The sequence below is a fragment of the Trachurus trachurus genome, assembly GCF_905171665.1.
Source record: "Trachurus trachurus genome assembly, chromosome: 16".
Lineage (NCBI taxonomy): Eukaryota > Metazoa > Chordata > Actinopteri > Carangiformes > Carangidae > Trachurus > Trachurus trachurus.
The window spans coordinates 8,871,147-8,892,107 of record NC_139902.1 but is presented as its reverse complement, the minus strand read 5'-3'; the positions used below and the strand labels follow the sequence as shown (position 1 = coordinate 8,892,107).

The window sequence follows — 20,961 nt, the reverse complement described above, 5'->3', positions numbered from 1 at the left end:
TATCTGCAGTGCAGTTCCCCCTTCAGCCTCTGGGGTGTGACAGCAAGTTCATCAACAGTTCCTTTGCACTTTTTTAATGGCAAAGAAGAAGTTTCAGATTTTTGGGGGGTGAGGGGCTGGCCTTTTTTGTTCCGCTGGAGAATACTGCTTGAACGGAGAGCAGGAGCACAACAGACCGAGGAGAAACCACAACGCCGCGGACCATCGGCTGAATCACGGCGCCGGCAGAGAGCCCGCACGGCAGCGCGACGGCAGAGTGGGCGGACTGAAGGCGGACTGAAGACGGCATCGCCCTGCAGCTGAGTCCGTCCGCCGCGACTGGCTCCAGGGTCAACGGGCAGCGGGCAGCGGGCAGCTATCGCCGTTAGCCTCAACTCCTCTGCGGGTCTGGGGGGTTCTGGTAGGGGCAGGGGGCGGGGGTACACCGAGAAGGGAGAGGACTACACGCCGAGAGGAGGGGGCTGGAAGTCTGAGACGCTTCCAGCCTGAAGGGGCCGGCGGTCTGGCCACAGCACCCCGGACTTGCTAGCTTGTACCCGCGCGGCTAAGTGAATGGGATGGAGCCGGGACCGTCTGGCGCTGGTAGGTTTCTTTATTGTTGTACTTTAACGATTTAACATGGTATCACTTGAGAAATCCGACTTATGGCTGCAGATAAGACACCGCAGCTGCGAAAACGAGGCACCGTAGCCTGGCCTTAGCATCAGGGGAGGGGAGGGGGGAGATGTACAAGGAGGCTTGGTGACAACCCCGTCTGTTGCACCGCAACGTTTAGAGAGGAGAGAGTGGGTGATGGAGAGGAGCTTTGCATGCACAATACTTCTGGAGGAAACTATATTGTTTATCCAGATTTATAGCTGCAGACGAGCTTCTTGGAGCGCTGACAATATCCACAGCCATGCGCGGGGGCAGGGAGGTCGTGGGAATCTGAGTGAGGAAGGACGAGGTGAAGCCCGCCTTCAAGAAGCAGCAGCAGCAGCAGCAGCAGCAGCAGCTGGCTGCACCCCACTGCTCTCCACTGCTCTCCAGCCTCCTGCACACTGACAGGTTATGGCTGCTCACACTGCCCAGGTTGTGGGAAGAAGGTGTGTGATGATATCCACTGGCCTGATTCCCTAACACGCGCACATTGGAGTCACAAACTCGGGCCCTACATCTGCGGAGACAGATGAATTATTTATTTATGAGACCCCCCCCCCCCCCCCCCCCCCCCCCCCAAAAAAAAAAAAAAAAAAAAAAATCCGCAGTTGTGAAATGTGCACATCTGCTGCTGTAGTTGACAAGAACCTGTCTTAGACTCAGATTGGGCCGAGAAGCATGTGTGCAGTGTGTACTGCATTTGTATGTGGGGATTTTTCTCTGCATGCTGCACTTATGGATTTACAGCTAGTGCTTATCTATCATTGCCAGCCATGGTGTTTATTTGCCATGTTTCTTTAATGACACTGAGATGCGGAAGCAACCAGTTAAAGCACAAACTGACTTTACACCCAGTTCTGAAGTCCACTGGCTGTGGAGGCTCATAAAACAGCCTTGAATCTGTCTTGATTTTTTGGGGGGATGGCAGGGTTAATATATGTTATATGTGTGCAGCGTCATGCTTGATACTGGACCTTGAATTCAGTTGAATGGGCTTGTTTTTATTTTTTAAGATGGGGGGGGGGGGGGGGGGGGGGGTCCTTAGGGGGCCCCTCATCTTAAAGTCTGCATTCGTGTTTGAAGTGTGATGATTCAACATGCTATTCTCCAACACTGAGCTGATTGCCGTGTTTAGCTCATGGTCAACAGCCAATTACTTGGTGAGCCAACTAGTTTGGCCAAAACAATTGATGCACAATTGGCTGTTACTTCTCATTCATGTACTTGTGGTATCCTGATAGGGTCTCCTCGTAAACACACACACACACACACACACACACTACTGCTCTGTATTTGAACACTTTTAAAGAGTGTTTTCATCCATCCATCCATCCATCCATTATCTTATGCCGCTTATCCTGTGAGGGTCGCTAAGGGGGGCTTGAGGGGTCTTTTCATTGTGTTTTTTTTTTTTTTTTTTCAATGTCAATTTGCTCTGCAATAAAGCCCAGAAGTACTCAGGCTACATTATCAGCTACTCTAGGCCAAATTTAATTATTTACAAGCTTACATCTGTACTCATAATGTAGAAAAAATAAAGACGTAATATCCTGTTTGTTTTGAAATGTGTGACCAAAGGATCTGGAGTTGGGCACTTTCCAGTTGGGCATAAGTGCACAAAACTTCAATGCACACAAAACATCAATGACCCCCGCAGGAATATTAAAGCAGTCATTCCTATGTGACTTGGGTTCATTATGTGTTATGTCATCGTCAAAGACGGTAAGTGGTGAGCGTCTTCACGTTGTGATGCATCACCAACAACTCTGCCTTTAAGTCTTTACCGCCCGGGAAAGACTGCTATTGTCTCGGGATATGCAAGAGTGCTGGCTCTGCTTCTCACCATCTGCCTTCACTGGCACGGGGGTGAAGTGTGTGTCATTGTGTGTGTGTGTGTGTGTGAGTGTGCGACGATTACAGCGCGCTCGCATATTCACACACATACGTGCAAGCAAGAAAAGCATGTGAAGAAGTGACACACATAAGAGTACGTGTGGCGAACACATGCCCGCTGTCTGTGTTTATTGTGTTTGTCAGATGTGTTGTGGCGATGTGTGAGTCTACATGTAGATACAGAGCAGATTCATGTTTTGTATTGTTTTTTTTTTATAGCTAATGTTACTCCTTCTGTCAGTTTGGCATTTTCTTATGATTGAGTTGTGTGTTTGACCCAAGGATTTCCATAGCAGCTATTTAAAGCAGAGCTGGTTGAGTTTGGGATACCCGGGCGCGTCGGCCTGATGTGGGAACGCGCTCGGTGCAGGAGCAGAAAGGCCAAGGTCTCTTCAGCATGACCACAGCGGCACCCTGCCTCCTCCCGCCTCCTCCAACAGCCCCACACACACACACACACACACACACAGGTCCCCTGATATCCATGACAATAATGTGTTGCCGTGGTGTCTCCATGGTGAGGCTGGGAATGTAGAGGGGGGCCCCCTGTGTTTGTGTGTGTCAGTGTGTGTTCGCCGTAGCAGGGGCGCTCCCTCTGTCATACAGCCGTATTTGAGTGTGTGTGTGTGTGTGTGTGTGAGAGTGAGACAGAGGAGCGGGGCAGCTGGGGTCTTTGTTGTGGTGGAGGAGGGCTGTTCTCCTGGGACCCCGGGGTTAAGGCACTGGGGCCCTCTCAGGCAGGAGTCACAGCTAGCCTCACACCCAGCACCCAGTCTAGGACCCCCCTCTATATCAGACCTCCTCATACAGACCGGATCAGACTTGTTTTCTTTTATAGATAGGATGCTAGAATGAACCCTGCAGGCACCAATCGGTCAGAGAGAGGGAGAAATCTTATTTTTCACAATCCGAATGCACTCAGTTTACAACAGCAACAGGAAGAAAATCTTAACCCTTAATCTTTCCTTGATAGATTATGTCAATGATTAACAACTTATCAAAAGTATTTGTTTACCTGAATAGCAGACATGCTTGTGGAATCAATGAATAGCAGTGTATTGCAGTACTACCCTCACCCCAGCTTCAGACTGACATGAAATATTCAGATGGAACAACAAAGTTTTGACTACTTTGTGCACAGTTTCCACAAACAATTTCTTTGTCAATGATATGTGAATGAGAAAGTGAATTCTTCTAACCTGTTCTTTCTCCTTTTCCCTGCCATCTTTTCTCACTCTATTTCCATCCCCTTCTTTTCCCTTTTCCATCCTCATTTGACCTTCTCTGCCCCCCCCCCCCTCCTCCTCCTCCTCCTCCTCCTCTTTATGCCTTGTCAATAACCTCCTCCATCACCCCTGGTATCAACCCTCTCTCTTCCTCTCCCTGCGCGCCAATTCACAATTTGCCGCTTAACTTTTTCCTTCACACTGTTTTTTCTTCTGACCTATCTTTCCTCTCCGTCTTCCTTCTGTTAACTACCACTTACTCTCGTGTCCACCTGTCATGTCCTCTTGGCCCCTGCCTACGCTTCCTTCCCCCGGCTTTCGGCCACATTTTTGCCCTCTCTGCCCTGCCTCTGCTGTTCACAACCACTTCCTTTGCCACCTCCTCACTTTAACTGCTCTTTACCTCCCATGCGCCTGCTTTGCCCGCGCCTTTTCCTCCGCTCTCGCCTTGTTCTTTTTCCGCTCCGACTGTTGTGTTACTCACACACCCACTTTCCTCACCGCCATCGCCCTGAACCTCTTCCCCCTCGGATCTCTGTCCTTCTCTATGCCTCGCTCTCCTCTCTCTGTGCAGTGCCCATGGGGGCCTTCCCCCCACCCCTGCAGCAGGTGTTCCATGCCCCCCGCCGGCCAGGCATGGGCACCGTGGGCAAGCCCATCAAGCTGCTGGCCAACTACTTTGAGGTGGAGATCCCAAAGATGGACGTCTACCACTACGAGGTGGACATTAAGCCCGACAAGTGCCCGCGACGAGTCAACAGGTAATAACACATCCCAGACGTGGATTTTGTTGTGTTTCTCTGTGATGTCCCACATTAAACTGAAAGACCAGTACTTGTCAGTCGTCATTTGTCATGAATGGTTATTAACTGGTGGCAACAAAGCACGCATTTGAAGGAGTCAACAAGAGACTGCAATGTCTGCTGTGTTTTGAAATTGGATAATGAAAGCCCAGCAGCCACTTGTAATCACTGTGTTGTCATTCTTTCAGGAGGCGGCCCAACCAGCTGCTTTCAACATGAACAATTCAAATGGAATTCTTTGTAACAGCCATTAATCTGTTTTTACAGGTTGATTATCATATTTTATGTGGGGAGGAAAATAATAAAAAATCTGTCGCCACCAAAGCGAAGCTCGCCAGCACTCAGTCATTCTTTACCTTGTCTGCTCTCAGCCATTTATGTAACACAAATATTGTATCAGTACATATTAAATCACTAATTACTCCAATCAGGAGAAAATTACCTGAACCCTGTGACATGCTTCAGATATTTTAAGCCAGTGAAACTTATCTTATTTAGTTTCATATTGTGTCATGTACTCTGCTTTACATGGTATGTTTAACTCCTTTGAAAATCATACTAAGAATGAGAAAAATGAAACGTGTGAGAAGTCGGTGCATTAGTGCAGAATCGGGCAAAAACCAAGCCATGCATGGGTTTCATCTCATATGAAGCAGCAGGAAGCCTTCTTTTCCTGCAGTAGCTGTGCCCAAGTGACAGGACGGGACAGATGGTGGAGTCACAAGTGAATCTGACTTAACTGACCCTTTCATCTCTGTTGGTGTTTATGCTGCGCAGCTTGTCTGAAGAAGCTCATGTATACGCGTGGCCCGGTCGTATGTGTCTGATGTAGCTTCAGTCAAAATGGTTGTTTCAAAAAATCTCCGATTGAGCAGCGTTCTGAAGATGTTATTCGGTAGCATTAACATACCCTAATTGGCTTTTCCAATCAGTGTGGCGATATGCAGGGGCAAGCAAGGCACGCTGAAGTTTTTCAAAAATTGGGATAGAGCGCATTAATCGAAAAAAAAAAAAATTCAAAGGAATTTGATTTATTGAAGAGATGGTCTTTTTGTTAAAACTATTCATGTTAGTGCAAATGACTGTGTTAGTTGCTGCATGCTTGTAAGCTTCAACATTGGCTGCTTTTCATGAAAGTTATAGTCTGTACATAGGTTTTTACCAGATCCATCTGTTAAAAACAAAGAAAGAAGAGCTGCCATGTTGATGATTTGTTTGTTATTACTTTAATCCAGGCAATAAATGGTACATGTTGAACATAAAACACAAAACCCACAGGGGAAATATGGGATCTTCCTCGCTGACTTTGGTCCCAGGCAGCTGACCACAGAGTCAGTTCCTCAACAAATAAAAGACTGTCTTCTCTGCCTTTGAGGGAAAAGTGACAAACGTCAGTAGTACGTGTTTCATTATGTTTGATTCAGGAGAATTCAGCCTTTCATGAAGGAATGATTGTTGTTTTCCCTCATACTCGGTTTTATCTGCGCTGAATTCTACACTGAAATTGTAGTGTCATACTTGACGTGATTGGCTATTAAATAGCAGGCAGTTGCCCTGTATGTGGAGTTGTGTGTCAGCGGCAGGCTCGGAGCAGGAATATGATCTATATAGGCTAACTTTTTTATCAGTGTCTTCTTGACACTAACCCAGTCCTCAAGTTTACTGTCCCAGTTTACTTACTAATGGCTTCGGGCTATTGCATAATTGTTGATAATGCGTTGAGAACAGCATGGAAAATGGAGAACTTTTAAAACATTTTGCCACAAAGGTACATTTGTGAGAGTGGCATCTGGGATGTTTGAGGCCAGTTGTTCATGTTAGACCGTGGTGTGGCCGTTTACTGTTGACAATTTCATTTGGACTGGGGCTGGGCAGCTTTAATCAATTAAACACAGAATCTGTTTTTGCATGTTTCCTGAAGAGAAATTTATAGCTCATCTCATAATCTAAAAGGAACAACTTGACATAATTTATTTCCGTCAACTAAAACAGCCTTGACTTTGTGCTTGTGTCCTCATGCGACCCTCTGGTTTTGATTAAACAAACAATCTTTTGTTGAAATCCATGAAGACCTCAGCAGTGGTTGCCTTGAGAACCCTCTACCAAGAGTCCTTTAGCTTTGCGCTTATTCTAAAGGTTGTGCGCCGACAGGGACAAATGAAGCACGTCGCTTCTGTCCTATTTCAAAAAACTTCAAATTGTAAAAATAGAATCCCAGGAAATTGCACAAGCTCGCGCCATTTTCTCACCCAGAGAGGCTCTCAGAGCTTCGGTCTCTTCAGGCTTTAATGTTTGAGACAAAGGGTCCAAGAAGGCATGCAGAGGTCAAGCCCTTTGACCTTTCCTCATTCAGAACGACTCTTCATCCCCCCACACTTATATGAAGGCCAAGGCACCGCGCATTGAAAGGTGGTGGCCCCCCGCCTACGGCCCCTCGCTCTCTTTGTCCTTGCCTTCCCCTCCATGACCATGAGATATTGCACCCACCAGCTGTATCCTGCTTGATCGATATCCCGTCATCGTGCGACCTGCCCCCCAACCCCTCCCTTCCATCACAATGGTACACCTGCATCAGGCGATGGGTTTAACTGACGGTGTTGTGTTGTTATGTGTGGCTTCCTACAGGGAGGTGGTGGAGTACATGGTGCAGCACTTCAAGCCCCAGCTCTTCGGCGACAGGAAGCCGGTGTACGATGGCAAGAAGAACATCTACACGGTGCTAGCACTTCCTATTGGGAGTGAAAAGGTAGACTTCTGCTGTGGCTTTGGCTCACACTGTGACACTGCTCCCTAATCACTCACTAATTCCTTATCAGCATTCAATGGGGCGTAGTATTAATTACAGAATTTGTCTAGTTGGAGGAAGGATCTTTTGAAACACACTGAGAAGCATGCGCTACTTGGTGTTTCTAATCTCCTGTAGAGCCCATATGTCTGTCCCAGTGTTAAAAATAACAACAAATGCCTTCTGTTTTAAAGGACGCACTCCTACTGGCCAGTTGTCCGCTTGGAGACATCTAGTTTTGATGCCTATTTGAATAAGAAGACGTTAGATATGTGTTGATACCATCCCAGATATCTGTCACGCAAACATGTGACCTCAACCAGTTAACTTAGCTAAGCAGTAAATCATGGAAATAGGTTTTATCCAGTAGAGTATCAGTTGGAAATGACACATTCCGATTCAGGGAAGTCATGAAATAATATGACACATAACTTCCTTTAAAATTGCAGTGTGTCATTTTTAACAGTTTTGTTTTTCTAAGCATTTAATTAATTATATAGTATATAACATAATCATTTGTAAGCTTAAGGTAATGATAATGATTTGATTTATTTGGATCCCCATTAGCTATGGCAATGCCAAAGCTATTCTTCCTGGGGTCCATACAACATTTATAATGTATCAATGCAATTTATGTCCCATACAATACAATACACTTTATTTATATAGCACCTTTAAAAACAAATGTTACAAATAAAACCAATCAAATCAGGAAAAAGTTTGAGATGGATTTTTATTACTTTTGTACAGAGACAGGCCAGATGTGTCCCTCTGGTTTCTAGGATTTATGCTAAGCTAACAGGCTGCTAGGTGTAGCTTTATATTGACTGGTGTTGAGTTTTTTCATTTCTTCCATCCAGCAGGAACATGAATCAGTAGTAGTGCCTTTTTATACTTTATTCAGCCTGTTCAGTCCCTTTCTAGCCTGAGTCTTGTTCTTTACCTCTTGTATGTCTCTTTCCTCCGTCACTCCAGGTGGATTTCGAGGTAACCATCCCAGGCGAGGGTAAGGACAGAATCTTCAAGGTGTCCATCCGTTGGCTGGCCAAGGTTTCATGGCGCCTGCTGCAGGAGACTCTGGTCAGCGGCCGCCTGCAGGTTCCCCTCGACTCGGTTCAAGCCCTGGATGTGGCCATGCGCCACCTGGCCTCTATGAGGTACACCACAGGAACCCTTCCTCTCTCAGCCACACACACACACACACACACACACACACACACACACACACACACACACACACACACACACACACACACACACACACACACACACACACACACACACACACACACACACAAGTACTTGTCCTGCAGTAATCTGACTCAGTTATATGCATGCTTGTCTTAAAAGCTAATTGGAAAATTGTGTTTTTTTTTGCTGAGTTCATATTTGCTGACATCCAAACCATGCAGCCAAGCAAGGTTAACGTGATTCTTCCATTCACTTGCATCAGACCACCGTAGCTCCAGGGGTCAGAGTCGCTAAACAAAAGATGCTTGTTAGCTGAGACATGTGTGAAAATGTCTACTGAACAATGCTGAGCAGGAGAATAATGATAACTGGCTTGAGGACTTGACCTGATAATGGTCAAAAAGGAAATCCTCGAGCCACAAAAGTAATTTCCAAGATAATGTTTCTTTTTCTTTTGCCCCCTTTTTTTTATGAAAAAGACTTTTGAGGTTGATATAGCACTGTGCCTTAGTCCAATATGCCTTTTAACACAGGTTTTTCAAATAGTTACAATGAATTGACTTATTCTAAAACCTATGATGAGACATGGGCTTTACCGGACCTGAAGTCACACTTAACTTCTACCCTAAAATCAGTCAGGTCATTCTGCACGTTCATTATTCTCATTTTCACCCCCCCACCTCCTCTGATTAGGTACACTCCAGTGGGCCGTTCGTTTTTCTCCCCACCTGAAGGATACTACCACCCACTGGGTGGGGGAAGGGAAGTCTGGTTTGGCTTTCACCAGTCTGTGCGCCCTGCCATGTGGAAGATGATGCTGAACATTGACGGTGAGTCACTGAAGACAAGCTCACCAGAGTGTGTAGTCAGTCAGTGATCTCAGCGTGATTTTCCTGACATTGCATGACCGGGCAGAACACAATGGGACAGGAATGGGCAAAAAGTAAATGCAATCTGGTACCAATAAAGATCTGATGTCATATTCATGTGATGCTTTCTACTGGCTGCTTGTAACATTAACTTGGCTCTGATGAACGCCTCGATTTCGTAGGTAAATTCCAGCTAAACGTCTGGACATCTATGCACCTTATGATAAGTTTCTTCCTTTCCTGACTCTCCTGGACCTGTTGCTGCTCTCTGTCTCCCTCTAGTGTCTGCCACGGCCTTCTACAAAGCCCAGCCTGTAATTGAGTTCATGTGTGAGGTGTTGGACATTCGCAACATCGACGAACAGCCCAAGACCCTCACTGACTCACAAAGGGTCCGCTTCACTAAGGAGATTAAAGGTGGGTCACTGGACAGTTTGGACAACCCAGTCAAACATCACGATGAACCCAAATCAAGAAATTATCTCTTCCACCTGCATGCCCCTTTTTTTCAAAGTATATCTGCTCATTTTACACCTGGACAATGCATTTCAACCTGCTCCTAGATCCAAATGTGTGAACGTTCTTTCTTATGTCACACAATAAGCTCTTTTAATTACTTTGCCTGCACTGATCTTGTATGTCTGTGTCATTGTGTGTAACCTGTTTGCTGCTCGGCAGGTTTGAAAGTGGAGGTGACCCACTGTGGCCAAATGAAGAGGAAGTATCGAGTATGCAATGTCACCAGACGTCCTGCCAGCCACCAGACGTAAGTACAAAGACACTAAATTCCATTGTATTAACCTAAAACAAAGTATTCAGCAGTAATAATGACGTTTCACAATATACATTTATTAGACATGCAGTGCAATATAAATACAAGAGCACATACATGACTCTACATTAGATCAAACATACCCACTGGTTATGTTAATGCATACATCGGCATTATATGGATATCTCCAAATTGGCTGTATAGTACATACTAGAAATAACCAGTTCTCCCAGTAAGATTTATCTGGCAAGTGTGTTAGCAAATGGTTTCCTTTCTTACATGTGCAGTACAAATGGAACAACATTAGCATTCATTTGGAGTTGTGTTTGTATCCACCTGATGGGCCCCATATCTGAAGCTTAAGCTGCTAAATGCATGATCTACTATTTCCACTGGCCAGTCATTTAATTCTGTCTGTCTGCAGTTTGGTTTATCAGAGATTTTGGCTAAAAACACAGCTGCTGGCCACAGCTGGAGACAGGGTTGATGTGGGCAGTGAGAGTGAATAGAAATGTATCTATGCAGCCGAGAAGCAAAAACATGGTAATTCTCTGTGGGTTGATTACCACGAGCTGATCCTCTCACATACATTTGATCCTTGTTCAAATCAAAATACTGATTATATCAGCTTTTAGTGTTTGCATTGACATGTTTTCAGCAGTATTGTATCGAAAAGGGATTCACACCGAGAGCTGAAGTGATTATTTGGGAAGTTGTTTGACAGATAAGAAGTTTTTACTAAATGGGTCATTTTAATACTTAATGCTGGGGTCTGGCATCGTGTGTGCATTTCCTTACGTAACATTTCATTGACTAAATGATTCATCAATTGATGAGAATCTTTTTTGACAGGGGTGAAATTGTTGCTTAAAACTTTGGCCGGAAGACGCCTCACTCAGTTATAGTAGAGAAAAACTTGGTCTTTTCTCCAAATCTTCATGTTTCTCATATTCTTTTCTTTGGCAGGTTTCCCCTCCAGCTCGAAAGTGGGCAGACAGTAGAATGTACAGTGGCCCAGTACTTCAAGCAGAAGTACAACTTGCAGCTAAAATACCCCCACCTGCCCTGTCTACAGGTGGGCCAGGAGCAGAAGCACACCTATCTGCCGCTGGAGGTAGGAACTGGAAACTAACAGCTATTTGAGGTATATGCTGGTGCTTTTAAAGGGATAGTTCAACATTTTGGCATTGGCCCATTGCCATAATCCCTATAGTCTTAGCAGTAGGTTTGTTGCCTTTAATTGTCGGTGCAAGCTATTTTTAGAATGGCAGAGAAGAGCCGCAAGCTGCTCAGAGCTACGCTACGGAGGCTAATAGGATTTCTTGGTTTCCCTCATCAAACTCATCAAATACACAATCCAACAACTCCAAAACGCTCTGGTGGACAAGTTGTGACCTGCACATTCACCACGCTATGAGATAATCACAGAACGTTAAGAGACAGAGTTGTTCTTGAGGTAAATGCAGAGACTGCTTGCTGAAAAACTGCCCTGGACAGGAACGCGTATCAGCGGTTTTGCACGAATTTACCTCGTAACATTCCATTATTATCTCATAGCTTAGTGAATGTGCAGGTCACAACTTGTCCACCAGAGCGTTTTGGAGTTGTAAGGTTGTGTATTTGATGAGTTTGATGAGGGAAACCAAGAAATCCCATGAGCCTCCATAGCGTAGCTCTGAGCAGCTTGCCACTCTGCTCCGCCGTTCTAAAAATAGCTTGCACCGACAATTAAAGGTAATGGACCTACTGCTATGACTATAGGGATTATGGCAATGGGCCAATTTGCCAAAATGTTGAACTATCCCTTTAAGGACCTGATGTTTACACCTTAATGAATTTGGATTTCCTCGCTCCAGGTGTGTAACATTGTAGCTGGTCAACGATGCATCAAGAAGCTGACAGATAATCAGACCTCCACTATGATCAAAGCCACAGCTCGCTCTGCACCGGACAGACAAGAGGAGATCAGCAGGCTGGTGAGTTGTAGAGACGACTGGAGTGGAGGTTACACAGCTGACCTAGTCATATTTAAAGACAAAGGTGTAATGGCGACCTTCTCTCCTCACAGATGAAGAACGCTAACTTCAACCTGGACCCGTACATCCAGGAGTTTGGGATCAAGGTGAAGGATGACATGGCCGAGGTGACGGGCAGAGTGCTCCCGGCCCCCATCCTGCAGTACGGAGGAAGGGTAAAAAAAAAATCATTCATTTATCAGCTTATATCAGTTTTTGTGTTGAGAAGTCGATTGAAACTTAAAGTGTGTAGTGTACACCGAATTGCTGTAGATCTGGTTTAATCTTTTTCTCTTCTGGTCTTCTCACATACAGAATCGTGCCATTGCTACCCCCAACCAGGGAGTGTGGGACATGAGAGGGAAGCAGTTTTACAACGGCATTGAGATCAAAGTGTGGGCGATTGCCTGCTTTGCCCCCCAGAAACAGTGCAGGGAAGAGGTGCTCAAGTAAGGACTAATGAGTGGGAGCTGTGGGGAATTCATTTTATTTGAAGCAGGATTAAATAATTTTCCTCTACAACATTCTTCGCTGTCTCACAGTCGATTGTAGCAAGTCCTTAGATCAACTTTTAATTTAGCCTTTTTACAGGAGAAAAATGCTTCTTATTGCTGTACATTAAGCAGAGTCTTTTCCCTTCTCACAAAGTACAGTTCCCTTCAAAAACACATCTAGAGACTTTGGGGCAGAGACATAAAAACGTGGTACATCATCACACCTTGCTGAATTTTGACCCTACTACTGTGGTTCCCTCTCAGGAACTTCACAGACCAGCTGCGGAAGATCTCCAAGGATGCTGGGATGCCAATTCAGGGCCAGCCGTGTTTCTGTAAATACGCCCAGGGAGCAGACAGCGTGGAGCCCATGTTCAGACACCTGAAGAACACCTACTCTGGACTGCAGCTCATCATCGTCATCCTGCCCGGAAAGACTCCTGTCTATGGTATGTTTACTGTTGTATTGTTGCATGTGCAGAATAGATAAATGTGTCCATGGCGTATCATGCCGCTATTGTGTCATTGTAGGTTGTAGATGTGTGCAGCACTACTGCATAAGACATTTTTTATTAGAAACACACTGAAGTAATTCAAAAATAAAGTGTCTAAAATAGTCATCAAACCATACATCCATCTGAAGGCATACCCTGCTGAACTTGGCAGAACTCCTCCTCATTCCCCGTTTTCCAAATGTTGTCTTTTGTAGCGGAGGTAAAGCGTGTGGGGGACACCCTCTTGGGCATGGCCACCCAGTGTGTTCAGGTGAAGAACGTGGTGAAGACGTCACCTCAGACCCTCTCCAACCTCTGCCTCAAGATCAACGTGAAGCTGGGAGGCATCAACAACATCCTGGTTCCTCATCAACGGTGAGCTTCACAGTTAGGACAGGAGAATAGCAGTATAGATTTATATATAATAATACAGTCACTTATAATAAACAAGTGTAAGCTGCTGCCACAGGTCTTTGCTAGTGTGATTATATTCATTTTGTCTTCTTTTTCAGTTATTTAGCTATTTTGCTATTGGAGATATATTATCAACATGGATATATTATCATCACAGGCTGAAATGCTGAGATGGGTCATTTTAGTTCATCTAGTTTCACCTTGTGGGCTCTGACTTAAAGTGCAAAGTGTAGCTGTGCTATAGGAGAAAAATACAAAATGTACTTAAGCCACTTCTCACTGACTGAAAATTAATAGTTTTTAATATAAAAGAAAATAACTTTGTTTTCACTATAAATTATATAACAGGGGCATATACAGATAAGATGAACCCCCAGGTCATACATGACCAGCAAAGATGTTATTTAGAATTTTCGACTTCTTTTTAACAGACAAAAGGACTTTCCTGATGGTATTTTCTTTTATATTAAAAACAATTCATTTTCAGTCAGTGAGAGGTGGCTGGAGTATGTTTTGTATTTTTCTCCTATAGCACAGCCACACTCTGCACTTTTAAGTCAGAGCCCCCAAGGTGAAACTAGATGAACTAAAATGACCCATCTCAGCATTTCAGCCTGTGATGATAATATATCCATGTTGGTAATATATCTCCAATAGCGACCCTGCACTGTCTTTATGAGCAAGTATGAATTACTCCTCCTCCTATCCTCCTCTCCTCCTCCATTCGCACTCTCAGGTCAGCAGTGTTTCAGCAGCCGGTAATCTTCCTGGGAGCAGATGTCACACACCCCCCTGCTGGAGATGGCAAGAAGCCCTCCATTACTGCTGTAAGTCTCTGTACGAACGCCTTCATTAAAGTACACCAGTTGACCTTGAACACAATCTCAGGAAGAGGGAAGAGAACGAAGGCGACTTGTCAAAACTGGGAGTGTGTGGTCCTCCCTGAGTGGGAGGTGGGCTGGGTGGGGCACTGTGAAGGGCGTTTGTCATAATTCCTTCCTATCTGAAGACTACCGTACATGATTACTTTTATTAATCAAATAAGCATTGGTTTGCAACAATAGATGGTCGATTGTGTAATTCTGTGTGACCTTATTAGAAATTAAAGATTAAAGATAACAGATTTTTACATGAAACACAGGAGTTCTGAAGAAATGTTTTTAAGACTATTTTTTCTGTCTATGGCTATCTTTGTCAGTTACTGGAGCCACAAAGTCCAAATTTGGTCTAAGTGGACATTTAATTTAATTTAATGTAATTCCTGTTGTGCATTGCTGTAACTGCCATTATACAGAAACTTTGTATTCCAAGAGGAAAACATTTTTCAGTTTTTTAACAAGAGCAGCTTGAAGCATTTGGCTGCCACATTGTGTAGATAAACCAACAAGTCAAAGTAATGCATTTATATGCTTTCCAGAATTTATCAGCATTAATGTCACGCAGGTTCTGTCCTCTGCCTGTGCTTCAGTTGGACACAGCAGCTACCAATAACAGCAGCAGCTCTGTGTCAGCTGCGGCACATGCTGCCACAATATGATGAAAACTACAAAATGTACCAAATGCTTATCTGTAAGGTCAGTGGAAGGTTTCCACCACGGGGGTTTGAACCTGTCTCTCTCTTTTCCAACCCACTTCAAAGCCTTCCATAACCTTATGTATCTATTAATAAGTATATAGTTTCGTAAAGTGAAGTAAGTCACAGAAATGTGTGCTTTCTCTGATGGCAGCCCAGATGCTGAGCTGAACAGGGGTGGGGCACTTCTGTTTATAGGCAAATCAAAAAACATCAAGGGCATGTAAATAATGCAAACGACCCCAGGATGTCAGAGAAAAAAACAAACGTGCATGGTTGAGGTTGCTTGGTGACAGTGGCACCGGGTGGCCATGATGCACAGCAGTGCTGGTGAGTGAAGATGATAAATAATATGTTTGAGACAGAAAAGCTTCAACATGAACTTTAATCTTAACATTTACCTCACTGTTATATCATCAGTGTTATCTATTAGTTTGACTGTTGACTGGAACATAGCATAGAAATATTTGGATACTATTATGTTCTTAGACTGGTGGGTGTGAAGTATTCATCACCTTGGGCTCTGGTACAGTAACTTGAGATGGGCACTGGTAATTAATTTTGGCATTTTAATTAAAACCACCATTAGTTGAAGGCCTAATTTACAGCTTTATTAAGTATTGTGTACTTCCAGGCGGTCAATAACACTTACCAAGCAATTTACCCTGTAGAGCTGTGTAAGTGTTTTTTGTTGATCAGAACGTTTCAAAACTTATTCACCAACTTATTCCTTTTCTGAAGTGTCATATAAGGTATAAACAACCAAAGACACTCTACACTGCTTTAAAAGTCACTTTTTTGTGACAGCAGTTGATATGACTCTTTGTTTAGACCTGGTTACGTGGTAAACGAGTCTGAACAAAGAAATAAGTATTAAGCCGATAGTTAGTGAGCTCATCACTGACTCACTGCTCAAAAAGGAAATGACGTCAACCCATAGTCCACCCTTGACCTCAGCTCAGCTGTGGTTGGCTGCGTTGTTGCCTAGAAATCATGACGAGCACTTGAGTCACACAGAGAGAAATAGGAACAGGCAAAGGGGAGTGGGTCCGTCTCCATCCGCCGGATTGAGGAGGAAACAGTTGAGAAACTAAGGTCGTGCAGTGAAAGGTTTTTTTTTTAGGAGAGAAGAATACAAGGTTGATGCTGAGCCTCTTACACTTTCCGATCGCAGCCTCTAGAGGATGCCAATATGCAAAAATAGCTATTGGGTCAAATGACTGGTAACTGAAAGGACAATGAGACCACGGCAGCATTAAAACTGCTGAAAGACATGTACACTTTTTTTTTTCCTCTGCAGTGTATTTTGTTGTTTTTAATTACTGTGATCACACATAACAGATGCTGTTATTCAAACCACCTTCTTTTTTTTTTGCCTCTGTCACATTAGTGCGACTCAGATCACTAGCTCTGTGCGGTGCTGTGTTAAATTCCAGCCCCTGTTTGCTTCCCTCTCCCAGGTGGTAGGCAGTATGGATGCTCATCCCAGCAGATACTGTGCCACGGTGCGAGTCCAGAGACCCAGGCAGGAGATCATTGAAGATCTGTCTTACATGGTGCGTGAGCTGCTCATTCAGTTCTACAAGTCGACCCGCTTCAAGCCCACCAGGATCATTTTCTACAGAGACGGCGTTCCCGAGGGACAGCTGCCACAGGTATTTCATCAGATTTTTTTTTTTTTAAGAGCTGATAAACTTGAGCGCATTGGATTTCCCATTATTTTATTTGCATGATAAGTGCAAATATTGACTGAAGTGTTGCTAAGAATACTTGCATGTGTGTGTGCAGATTCTCCATTACGAGCTCCTAGCCATCAGAGACGCGTGCATCAAGCTGGAGAAAGACTATCAGCCAGGCATCACCTACATCGTTGTGCAGAAACGCCACCACACACGCCTCTTCTGTGCTGACAAGTCTGAAAGAGTGAGCTTTTTTATTATCTAACACCATTTGTTCTCCTTTCTTAAGACAAAGCTGTTTGTCATATGTTTAATATCCATCACTATGTGTCATCATTTGATAGATTGGGAAGAGTGGGAATATTCCTGCAGGGACCACAGTGGACACCAGCATCACTCATCCATTTGAGTTCGACTTCTACCTGTGCAGCCATGCAGGCATACAGGTAACAGTCCCCTGAATGCCTTAAACAATCAAATGCCATATATGGGATTGTTGTCTAACATATTTGTCAGTGCATATTGTTGATTTAGTTTTCATCAGCCCCTCCTCTCTCTGTTTCTAGGGTACCAGCCGGCCGTCTCATTACTACGTCCTCTGGGACGACAATCGTTTCACGGCTGATGAGTTGCAGATCCTAACCTACCAGTTGTGCCACACTTATGTGCGTTGTACCCGCTCAGTCTCCATTCCTGCTCCAGCCTACTATGCTCGTCTCGTGGCCTTCCGCGCCCGCTACCATCTGGTGGACAAAGAACATGACAGGTTAGTGTGGTTATGAGAGATGGAACACAGGCGCATGGTTTCTGAAACTTTGATAGCCCGTGACCCCATTTCTGGTTTCCAGAAGTCTGACGACCCATGGAAATTTATGCTATAATGTGAATTTAACTATTGAATAGGCCTTTGTACTGTATCTATTCTGTTTTTAGAAGCAGTACATTTAGTACTACACTACATCACTACATTAATATGACCCCATTTAGTCTTTGAACTTTAAAGCCTGACAGATGGTGCTGTTGCGGACTTTATACGATTAATCACATGTGAAGAGTGGCTGATCTCTTTTCTCCATCCTCTCTCTCCCTCTCGTGTCTGCAGTGGCGAGGGGAGTCACGTGTCCGGTCAGAGTAACGGTCGGGACCCACAGGCGCTGGCTAAGGCTGTTCAGATTCACCACGACACCCTGAGGACCATGTACTTCGCCTGAGCTACACCAACCATCACCACCATTGACCCCCCTCCCACCTCATTTCTACCTGAGTGGGCAGATGGCCCGCCACCACCACCTCATCCCCATCCCTTATTCCCAATGACTGCCCACTACACATAACTCCACAGACCTGCCAGTCAATCACATAAAACCCAAGAAACATACGGCCCTTCACCTGTACAACACAGGCAGACTCTACAGCCTCATGCACTCAAAAGGTTATGAATATTATTATTGTATTTTTTGTTGTTTTTACTTTACCAGGACTATTGCTCTTTTTATGTTGAATTTTTAAAACGTGGGTATTATTATGTAATTGTATTGTACACTACCTTCACACTCCTATGTATGTAAGTATGCAATACGGATGGGAGGAAAATAGGCGACAAAAAGAAAAAAAAATCCTGAAAACTTTTTTAACTGCCACCACGATGCTGCCTCTTTACCCATCCGAACGCCGGATGCCAGTGTTCCAAGCCCCTTAGTACGGGGATCCTCCAGAGGGGTGGTACTGGGCACGCACACTTACATGTATCATTTTAACGTTGTCATGAACTCATGTTTTTAATGTTTTTTGAATAATGTTATTTTTTTAAAACAGCCTTGAGGAGTCTGAGGTATGGTACATTAGCACTTAGTGTTAGCATGTAGGTGCCACCAGTCCTGCACATAAGAATTTGTTAGTACATGTGAGGCTAGCCCTCTGGTCTTTATATTAGCAGAGACAGAAAGAGCAGGTGTAGCATATCGTAGACACAGGAGAGAAGTCCTGCCGCACTCTCTGTGCTGGTTAGCCAGTCCCTTAGAGATTTAGCCTATAGAGGCCAGCTTAGCATAACAATAGAGGGACCATTTGCATAGAGTGTATCAAATATACTTGCACCCCATGCACCTAAACCAGCATTATTAACCAGCCAAAAGTGATGCCAACCAATGGAAAAAGGGGCACTTAAACAGGAAGATAATCTTTCATTTCTGTATGCATTGCTCTTCTAGGATATACGAGGCACTTTTTTAATTTACTTATTGATTTATTTTACTTCGAAATGGTGAGACTTGTCTGTCCTGAGGCTTGACACACAGACTGCTTTGAAGTTTTCACACTCGACACTCCCATAGCTTTCCGAACAAAGAGGTAACTAAGGCAATAGGCAAGGTCAACACTCCTCTGTAGATTTGAATACAGGCAAATACAAAGTCTGTGATCACTTAAGTGCTGCAAAGCTGAATTCGCATTCAGCAATCGACCTTGCTCCGTTCATTCTGCACATTCCGACATGTATCGGTGGAGACGATGCCAACATCCACCCGTGCACTTCTTCGCATACCCGTACACACAACCATTCTGGCACCTGTCCCACAGAGCTCTTCCCTCTGCAGCCATGTACAACTCACAGCCTGAATAACAAAAGCACACACACAACTCTGCCCTCTGAGTCTCTTTTCGAAGCATGTAGAGACGTACCTCTTCAAATGCACTTGTCCCCTTGTTTCCTTCTGAACCAAACTGTCACCCTCTCCATCGCCACCCTCTATCCCTGCTGTCCATGTTCACTTCTAACCCGCAGCATCCCCTGCCCCAGTCCCCTAGCTTGTGTTAGCCAATCCCCATTGGTGCTCTGTGTGCATGGGCGACACAGATAGGGGATTGTTACAATGGACAGGGTGGGCTACTATTACTACTACTTAAATATGCCCTGCCTTTACATCTAGTCACTTTCTGGATTAATGGAAAAAAAATGCATGTAATTATTTTTACGACTGGATATTCTGAGCCACCTTATTTTGGTTTTTGTAGAGGTAGGAGCCAAGCGCTCACCACTGCCTGTCAGTCGTTTTGCCTCGATTGTGTAATGGTTATAAAGACTGCTTTTTCCTTTTTGTCATTATTATTATGAATATTGTGACTAGTGTCAGAGTGTATCCTCAAGAGGGCACTGTGGAGATGGTCTCAAATTCCACCTCAGTTGCCGTTTAAGCGCCTCAAATCTTGTCTGATGGTCAAAGCCCCTTTGAGATGAAAGGGATCAAAAGATAAGAAGTCAGATGAGTTTGATTTTTAAATCATGTTTATGAACTTGCATAATCAAAATGCCTTTGTACACCGTTTTACTGATCCTTCATTGTGTCCAAGGTGATTTGTATATATAAATATATAATATTAACCTGTTATGTATTTTGGCTCACCGTTTGCCGGGCCTTTCACAGTTGGGGCCAGTACTCTACCCCTCATTCTGTGCTAAAAAAAAAGAAAGAAAAGGAAAAAAAAAAAAAGAAATCAGTCTGGGGTCATTTCCCAGCACCACTGAAACCAGATGCAGTTCTTCACTCACTGAAGCCACAAAGCACCTTGCAAAGGGGGGAGACGAAATGGCAGTCACCCTGGAAATGCATCATGTGGACATCGGAGAGTCCACTCCTCTCCACACAGCCTCACTGTCTGACTAAGCAATATTGAAGCCACTGATCAAGACCAGTCCTTGTCATAGCACTTCCCAGTAGATTTGAATGAAAGGACGAAGCATATTATTTTGGCTCTGTATGTGATAGTATGGGAACTCTGTTGGGGAGGGTTATTTTTTAAAGAAAATAAAATTGTTTTTTATTACTCCTGTTTTTGTTTGCTTTTTTAAAAAATACTTGAAATTGAATGTAGTCACTGCTTAACCTTCACCTATGGACCCCCACTTAATTGTTTCATGCACTCAGAATATAACCAGACCTCTGGAGCTGAAATGATAAATTGACCGACCAAAAATTCATAGGTAACAGTTGTATAAGTTGATTAATCATTTAATAATTGTAGACATATCTTAAAAAGGCGACTAGAATTGCCTGGTAGCAACTTCTCAAACAGGAATATTTTTATAGATTTCACACTAAAGGTAAACTCATTTTTA

At 44.1% G+C, this 20,961-nt stretch overlaps 1 protein-coding gene across 1 annotated transcript; it reads left to right on the top strand.

Moving 5' to 3' along the window:
- Positions 1–166: 166 nt before the first annotated feature.
- ago1 (argonaute RISC component 1) lies at positions 167–20,587 on the top strand. The gene is made up of 19 exons (XM_083989599.1): positions 167–582; positions 4,333–4,519; positions 7,187–7,307; positions 8,322–8,503; positions 9,231–9,367; positions 9,689–9,823; positions 10,085–10,172; positions 11,145–11,292; positions 12,035–12,154; positions 12,247–12,369; positions 12,509–12,642; positions 12,952–13,136; positions 13,397–13,556; positions 14,332–14,422; positions 16,629–16,823; positions 16,957–17,091; positions 17,192–17,293; positions 17,414–17,613; positions 17,950–20,587. The coding sequence occupies exons 1-19, from the start codon at positions 558–560 to the stop codon at positions 18,056–18,058; spliced, it is 2,577 nt and encodes an 858-aa protein (XP_083845725.1). The 5' UTR covers positions 167–557; the 3' UTR covers positions 18,059–20,587.
- The last annotated feature ends 374 nt before the right edge of the window (positions 20,588–20,961 follow it).